Source organism: Colobus angolensis, unplaced genomic scaffold (assembly GCF_000951035.1).
Source record: "Colobus angolensis palliatus isolate OR3802 unplaced genomic scaffold, Cang.pa_1.0 Scaffold402, whole genome shotgun sequence".
In the NCBI taxonomy this organism is placed as follows: domain Eukaryota; kingdom Metazoa; phylum Chordata; class Mammalia; order Primates; family Cercopithecidae; genus Colobus; species Colobus angolensis.
In genome coordinates, this window is record NW_012117400.1 from 545,706 (window position 1) to 553,717 (window position 8,012).

At 57.1% G+C, this 8,012-nt stretch overlaps 2 protein-coding genes across 4 annotated transcripts in view; both read left to right on the top strand.

Moving 5' to 3' along the window:
- RENBP (renin binding protein) overlaps positions 1-108 on the top strand; it is a 9,508-nt gene extending 9,400 nt beyond the window's left edge. The window contains exon 12 of the mRNA XM_011955922.1: positions 62-108. Within this exon, the coding sequence (XP_011811312.1) occupies positions 62-108 (47 nt within the window). The remainder of the gene's footprint in view (positions 1-61) is intronic.
- On the top strand, positions 12-5,320 carry NAA10 (N(alpha)-acetyltransferase 10, NatA catalytic subunit). 3 transcript variants are annotated; one of them, XM_011955882.1, is made up of 7 exons: positions 12-413; positions 791-849; positions 2,537-2,582; positions 2,690-2,805; positions 3,006-3,050; positions 4,299-4,383; positions 4,924-5,223. In XM_011955882.1, exons 1-7 carry the CDS (start codon positions 108-110, stop codon positions 5,158-5,160), a joined length of 894 nt encoding a protein of 297 aa, XP_011811272.1. In that variant the 5' UTR covers positions 12-107; the 3' UTR covers positions 5,161-5,223. The 3 variants fall into 3 exon arrangements, with proteins under 3 accessions (XP_011811272.1, XP_011811273.1, XP_011811274.1); XM_011955884.1 differs by having other exon boundaries at positions 110-413; positions 791-831; positions 4,924-5,226; XM_011955883.1 differs by lacking the exon at positions 3,006-3,050 and having other exon boundaries at positions 29-413; positions 4,924-5,320.
- Positions 5,321-8,012: the final 2,692 nt, after the last annotated feature.

Here is an 8,012-nt window from a genome sequence, read left to right on the forward strand (position 1 = left end):
CCGGTGGCCCTGCGTGTGCCTGCGACCTCTGGACCTATGGGGCTGGCCCAGCCCGCCGAAGAGGCCGGGGCGCGGGGCTGGGGCTGCGATTCCCTCCTGTTTGCGTGATGTCGGGCCTGCGTTGGGTGGGCTCCGGGGACCTCCGGGCGCCCACTCCTGTTCCTGTACTCCGGGCGTTGTGCAAAGTCAGATCGTCACAGCGCCTGCTCAGCCCCGAGGGAGGGGGGCCGAGCAGACCGACGGGTAGCAGACTTCTCACCCGTGGTCACCGCCGCCTTGGACTGAGCGAGTTCCACTGCCCTCCTTCCCTGCAGCCAGAGGACCTAATGAACATGCAGCACTGCAACCTCCTCTGCCTGCCCGAGAACTACCAGATGAAATACTACTTCTACCATGGCCTTTCCTGGCCCCAGGTGGGCAGCTTCTGAATTTGGGCGTGGGGGAAACCAGGCCGAGGAAAATCCAGTCGGGCCATCTTGGAGGGAGTGGACAAGTCTGTCAGAGCCCAGGGGGCTGTATGGTTGGTGACGTCCCTAGTGTTTTCAGCTGGCAGGCAGGGGCAGAGGAAAAGAAGGCGCCTGAAGGGAGCAGAGAATAGGGGCAGGATCCCCACTTTGTGTCTTCTTTCTGGGCATGGGCAGGGCACGGTGTGGCGCGGGGGAGACCAAGTCACCCAGCCTGGAGGTCATGAGCCATCACTACTGGCCACTTGTCCAGCTTGTGTCCCTCTAAAGGGCTCCTCCAGCTCCGACATGAAGTTTTCTCACTCCCTTTTCCTCTCTGTCACCAGCTCTCTTACATTGCTGAGGACGAGAATGGGAAGATTGTGGGGTATGTCCTGGCCAAAATGTGAGTCACCAAGGAGGAAGAGAGAAGCTACACGTGTCTGGTGGATGCCTCTGTGGGCTTTAAAAAAATGAATAGGCTCTTTTCTTTTCAGTACAGTTGAAAGTTTATAGAAAAATTGAACAGAAAGGACATGGAGTTCCATAGAAGCCCTCAGCATTCCCTCTCTGTCAGTTTCCTCTATTAGTAGCATGTTGGATTTGTGTGGTCCACTTGTGACAAGTGATAAACTACTGTGATATATTACTATTATTATTATTTATTTTTTATTTTTTGAGACAGAGTCTTGCTCTGTTGCCCAGGCTGGAGTGCAGTGGCGTGATCTCGGCTCACTGCAACCTCCACCTCCCGGGTTCAAGCCATTCTCCTGCCTCAGCCTCCCGAGTAACTGGGACTACAGGCACCCGACACCACACCTGGCTAATTTTTTAATTTTTTTAGTAGAGATGGGGTTTCACTATGTTGGCCAGGCTGGTCTCGAACTCCTGACCTCAGGTGTTCCACCCACCTTGGCCTCCCAAAGTGCTAGGATCACAGGCATTAGCCACTGCACCCAGCCGATATATTAATATTAACTAGGCTGGGCGCGGTGGCTCACGCCTGTAATCCCAGCACTTTGGGAGGCCGAGGCAGGCAGATCACGAGATCAGGAGATCGAGACCATCCTGGCGAACACGGTGAAACCCTGTCTCTACTAAAAGTACAAAAAAAAATTAGCCGGGCGTGGTGGCGGGTGCCTGTAGTCCCAGCTACTCGGGAGGCTGAGGCAGGAGAATGGCGTGAACCAGGGAGGCGGAGCTTGTAGTGAGCCGAGATCGCGCCACTGCACTCCAGCATGGAGGACAGAGCGAGACTCCGTCTCAAAAAAAAAAAATATTAACTAAACCCCTCTGCACTTTCTCTTTGTTGTGTTGTAAGCCCCATGGTTTTGACCAAATGATATGTGTCCACCTTTATATTATCACAGGATAGTTTCACTGTGTTCCACGCATTTATCCCTTCCTCTCCTTAACCCCTGGCAACCACTGATTTTTTACTGTCTGCATAGTTTTTGCCTTTTCCAGGATGTCATAGAGTTGGAATCATACTGTATACAGCCTTTTCAGGCTGGCTTTTTTTCACTTAGTAGTGCTCATTTAAGCTTCTGCCTTGTCTTTGTGTGGGTTGACAGCTCCTTTCTTTTTTTATTTTTATTTTTTGAGATAGGGTCTTGCTCTCTTGCCCAGGCTGCAGTGCAGTGGCATGATCATGGCTCACTGCAGCCTCAACCTCCCAGGCTCAAGTGATCCTCTCACCTCTGCCTCCCAAGTAGCTGAGACCACAGGCATACGCCACCACACCCAGCTAATTTTTTTGATTTTTTTTTTTTTTTTTTTGTAGAGACAAAAAAGGTGTTGTCCAGGCTGGTCTCGAACTCCTGGGCTCAAGCAGTCCTCTTGACCCAGCTTGCCGAGTAGCTGGAACTATAGGCGTGTGCCCCATACCTGGCAGGCATGGGGTTTTCAGGCAGCAGAGGGTGGCAGGATCGGCTGCTCTGATCCAAGAGGCTCCTGGCTCTCCCCCAGCTGGGGTCTTAGGGGGCTGTAGGGCCAGCCTAGAATTTGCATATCGACTTTACAGATGGCAGGGGCGTAGGGGTGGCTGTGCCTACACTGAGCTCCTTTGCAGCCTCTCCTTTCTCCCTCTCCAGGGAAGAGGACCCAGATGATGTGCCCCATGGACATATCACTTCATTGGTATGTAAGGTTCACCCAGGCTCTCTGGTGGGGGTGGAAGTGGGGGTTAGTTGAGGCAACCCTCAAGGTCCCAGTCCTTCACCCCCTCTCTGCTCTTCTCCTACCAGGCTGTGAAGCGTTCCCACCGGCGCCTCGGTCTGGCTCAGAAACTGATGGACCAGGCCTCTCGAGCCATGATAGAGAACTTCAATGCCAAATACGTCTCCCTGCATGTCAGGAAGAGGTGGAAGCCGGGCTGAGGGAAGGGGGATTGAGGGGGAGAGATACTGCCTTGACGGGGGTCCTGGGGTACCTCGGCTTTTGGTGAAGATCCAGGAAGTGGGATTGGGGTGAAGGAGGGACCAAGAGGAGGGGCAGGCACTGGACGTGCTACCTCTCCCTGGCCATGTCCGTGCAGCTCAGCAGTGCCTTGTTCCCCTGCAGTAACCGGGCCGCCCTGCACCTCTATTCCAACACCCTCAACTTTCAGTAAGTAGATCTCGAGTTTTCTCGTGGGCTGGGGTTGGCCCCAGGTCTGGCCCATCAGGGCACCTGAGACCGGCTGAGTTGCCTTCCAGGCCAGGGGTGGGCCGGATGTGGGGAGGACGCTGTGGACCCCAGTGCCGCCAGGATGCCTCCACATTGACTCGGTGGCTGATGGTTGAAAAGCCGGCATGGAGACAGCAGCTGCCTGCTGAAACGTGCTCCGTGTGTGTTGTGATGGAGGAGCTCTGGCCCATGCTGGCAGAGGCTGGTGAAGGGCACACGGGCTGTTTAGTAATGTTTGGGAATAAAGAGGTGTGGGTCCCTGGCGTGAGCAGATCATAGCATGGCCAAGCACCTGGAAGAATCCAAGAGAGAGCAGAATCAAGGAGAATGCACGTTCAGGAAGGAAGGACCGGCGGCCAGGCAGCCTAGTGGATGGAGCAGGTCTGCCTGAGGACTGGGAGGCCCCGTGTGCCTAGCACAGGAGAGAGAACCTGGCAGTCAGCGTGCCCAGTAGACAGTGGAAAAAAGTGCTTGCAAGTGAAGCTGGGGTGGGCTGCCTGTGTAGGGACACTAACTGCAGTCAGCCCCTGTTTGGTAGGGGATGAAGAGGAGGGACTGTTGGGAAGGGCGGTGGCCTCTGGGCTGGATGCTGGCAAGAGGGATCTGTGACCCAGATGAGGATGTCTGATGGGAACTGCTTTATAGCTAAGTCAACAATCCTCATGTCTTAGGCCTGGCAGGGCCAGCCTAGGCCATTGAGTCCAGCTCCCCTTTCAGGGACATGGCCACCCGAGTCTGCACACATGCCTCCCCAGTGCAGGCACGGCCCCTGAGCTGCTCAGGCAGGGCCCGTGCTGGCTAGGGGTGACTCCCCTAAACAGAGCTCACTGTCTTTCCTGGGTTCTGATGGCTGTCGTGAGGCAGCTCAGTAAGGGATAGGACACAGGGCAGGGAGGGAAGGGGAAGGCTGAATTCAGGACTTCAGCTCACAAGAAACCACAGAAATGAATCCTTAGTAGCCAGGCTAAGGACACAGAATGGGAGCAGGACAGGGGTGGGGCGGGCCGCTGTTTCCTGGAGCCTTTGCTGGAGAGAACAGAGGGCAGGTCACACTGGACTTGCTGTCTCAGGAAGGAGCCTTCAGGGAGAAAACATGGCATCTTGCTCCAGTAGCCATGATACCAGGAGTGGAGGAGGGGGTCCCCCAGGTATGGGTCTTCCTCCTTGCTCTCTACCCTCTGCCCCCAGGATCAGTGAAGTGGAGCCCAAATACTATGCAGATGGGGAGGACGCCTATGCCATGAAGCGAGACCTCACTCAGATGGCCGACGAGGTAAGAGCCTGCATGAAGCCAAGCAAGGCAAGCGGGGGTTGCATTGGGGAGCCCCGAGACAGTGGCTGGAGGTGCGACCAACTTTGAATGCCAGCCCTTGCGGCTACGTTGCCAGGAGTCACAACCTCAGTTTCCTAGGTTGGGCTTTAGAGGAGGCCATCTGCCTAGCAGCCTGGAGGGTGATGGGAGAGACAGAGGGAGGAGGCTTTTAGAAGGGAAGTGGGGAGGCCTAGGGACCAGTGGGTGGCCTGCCTGCTCAGAAGTAGTTCTGAGTCAGGGTTCTGCCCCAGGCTCCTCGGGTGGCAGGGCTGGTCAAGGGGCAACGCTGTGTCGTGGGGGCCTCCATGGTAGTCAGTGAGCCCAGGTAGCGGTGGACTGGGGCTCTAGCCAGGTGTCCCCACTCAGTCCCACATGTCCTGCCTAGCCCTGCTGCCTCACTATGCCCCTCTCCTCAGCCAGCGACAGGGCCAGGCTCCCTTTGTCTGGAAACTTAGGCCCCATCTCTTTACCTCCTGCTTCTCCCTGGGTTCCTGGTGGCAGCTGAGGCGGCACCTGGAGCTGAAGGAGAAGGGCAGGCACGTGGTGCTGGGTGCCATCGAGAACAAGGTGGAGAGCAAAGGCAATTCACCTCCGAGCTCAGGAGAGGCCTGTCGCGAGGAGAAGGGCCTGGCTGCCGAGGATAGTGGTGGGGACAGCAAGGACCTCAGCGAGGTCAGCGAGACCACAGAGAGCACAGATGTCAAGGACAGCTCAGAGGCCTCTGACTCGGCCTCCTAGAGCCTGCCCCATCCCTTCCTCACCCCACGAGCTTTTACAATAAATTTGCTCCGTGGCACTGGGGAACTTCGTGTGTGTGCGTGTGCACATTTAGAGGGTGTGTTTCTCCAGGTCCTCTGGTGGGGAGGTGAGCCTCAGCCTTCTGACCCAGAGCATCCTGCCAGTCCGAATAGAAGGGAAGAACTTTGGACGTGGGACTCCCCAGTCTCATGGCCTTCAGCGGCTGCGGCCCCGGGAAGGAGGCCCTGGGCTTAGGGAGAGACCCTGCCTTGGAAGTCTGCTTGGCCACGCTGAATGTGTTTTGTGGCACAAGCCTGGGCCGCTTAGGCTCAAAGCTCAACAGCAGGGCTCCCACTCTTGGTGGCCTTCAGTTCTCCTCCCATCTTCACCTTCAGACCTTTTTTCTCCCTAATCACACCTGCTCTGGGCTCCAGCAGCTGTGCGGCATACCCTGGGCTCCAGATGCGGACATCTGACTGCTCACTGGGCTTAGCTACAGCTGTCCTGAGTAATGACCCAGCCAGGCGCCCTGTCAACGGTCCTTGAGTCCTCCCTTCCCTGCCACCCTAATGGTCAGTGAGTCCATGATACCTCTTGAGTCTACTCCCTGAGTTTGCATTTGAAAATAATTTATTTTTAGTACAATTCCCCCCGTTTCCCCTATTGACATTTTGTATTGGTGTATTTGTTATTGTTGATGAGCTAATATTGATAAGTTATTGTAAACTATAGCCCATGGTTTACATTAGGTTTCCTGTCTGTGTTGTACAGTTTCTATGGGGTTACACAAATACATAAAGCCATGTATTCCCTCAAAATAATTTCATGCAGAATACAAAACTGGGCGGCTGTTGGGTGCGGTGGCTCATGCCTGTAATTACAGCACTTTGGGAGGCCGAGGTGGGCGGATCACTTGAGCTCAGGAGTTGGAGACCAGCCTGGGCAGCATGGCGAAACCCCATCTCTACTAAAAATAGAAAACTTATCCGGGCGTGGTGGTGCACGCCTATAATCCCAGCTACTCGGGAGGCTTAAGCAGGAGGATCGCTTGAGCCCGGGAGGTGGAGGTTTGCTGTGAGCCCTGATCACGCCACCACACTCCAGGGACAGAAACCGGTCTCAAATAAATAAATAAAATACACACACACACACACACACATCAAAATCCTGTTTTTCATGGAGTCACCCTAACCGTAACGCGCGCTCCTGTGTCTCCTCCCTTCCTTTCCCTCCCCTCCGGCTGGAAAGCCATCGCTTGCTGTTCCTAGTCCCTGGGCAGGCCCTGTATTCCTGAGCCCTCTGTGTACGCTGCTACTGCAGGTGGCACTGCTCCTCCGCCAGGTTGAAAATTCGCCAAACAGACCTGGAGCTCGGTTCTCTTTGGCTGGCGCCTCGCACGTGACCAGCAGGCAGCCAGCTGCTGTGGAAGCGGAGCCCGGAGACCGGCAGGGCGGAGCCGGGGCCGGGGCCGGAAAGGCGCGTCTGCGCACGCCCGCAGCTCTCCGGTTCCCGGCTCGGGCGAGGCTGTGTTCTGATTGGCTTAAGCCGTGGGCTTCCTTTTGTATGGGCCGGAGGCGGCGCTCTGGCCCGCCCCGCGCCTGGCGTCAGTGTCTTCCGGTTCGCAAGCCCGCGGCAAGCTTCGTTCCCAGGCTCTGATTGGTCCGGCGGCTCTGGGTTCTGCGCGTGGGGTGCGGGGGAAGGGCAGGCTTGCGCCCTGCTTCGGCCGCGCCCCGGCGCCGGTGGAAGGGAGCTGGCCCAGGCTCCCACGGCGTCCGCGGCGCCCTCCTTCCGCCCCTGCCCGGCCCGCGGGACCCGGCCCGCCCTCTGCCATCCATCCCTGGCGGGCCCGATGCCTGTCGGCCGCTCCCTCTGTCCCCTTGCGGAAAGGTCCCCGCCTTCTGCGGGCTGCCTGGCTTTTGAATGCTTTGCAGGGGAACAATGGAGCGAAGGATAGAGCGAGCAGCAGGGGGCAGTTGCGTTCAGGGCCTTAAATGCCAAACAAGTGCCCTAAAAGCCAGGGCCAAACACTCAGGCTCTAAAGCACGGGCTGAATGGGGCATCCTAGGAATAGCTCTGGAGTGAAAAAAGGAGCGAAGAGAGCGTTTGAAGGCACGGACTGAGGCCTTTCCTGCCTGAGCCCTGTGTCTGGCTCTGCTGGGTGGAGGGATCTTTGGGGACCAGTCGGGGCTCGGATGGAGGGGCAGGGTGTGTTGGGGCCAGCTAGTGAGAGGCGGGGGTCCCTGCTTCCCCTTGGCCTGAGGCAGAGGTGGGACGTGGGAGTCTCCCGACCAGGAGCAGTTTGGGGTGTGGGTGCGGCCGTGGGCAGGGGCGCAGGCTCTCTAGTCTCGCTGGAGGACTCGAACATCGGTACTTCCGAGGGCAGCTGCTGGAAGTCCAGGTCCTGGGCCTGCCTGGGTCTGGCTAGCTCCCAGGCCTTGAAGCCCCAGGTCCTGCAGACACCCTCGACGACGTGTTCGAGAAGGGCCTTGGTACTGGGAGAAGGGGGCGGGGAGCTGAGGGAGTGTTTTTTTTCTTTCTGGGCAAGAGAATTAATTGCTCATAGTTGAAAGGCAGGAAGTACCCGCACAGCCTCTCCTCCCCAGATCTGCAGGTCAGGGTCATATGTGCCTACATTTGCACAGAGCCTTACTCTGACATGCGTGCAAACACACGCCTAGTACCCCTGCACTAGTGCCCGCAGGCCCGCCTTCGGAACAGACGCCTGGTGCCCAAGTGCCTTGCCCCTCTCCCCCCATCTATACCCCAGGGATTTCCCTCCCACCAAATTGAAGTAAGTTGTCTGCTTGACTTGTCAACCGCCTCCTGCCTCCTGCCTTCCCGATTTCCTGGAG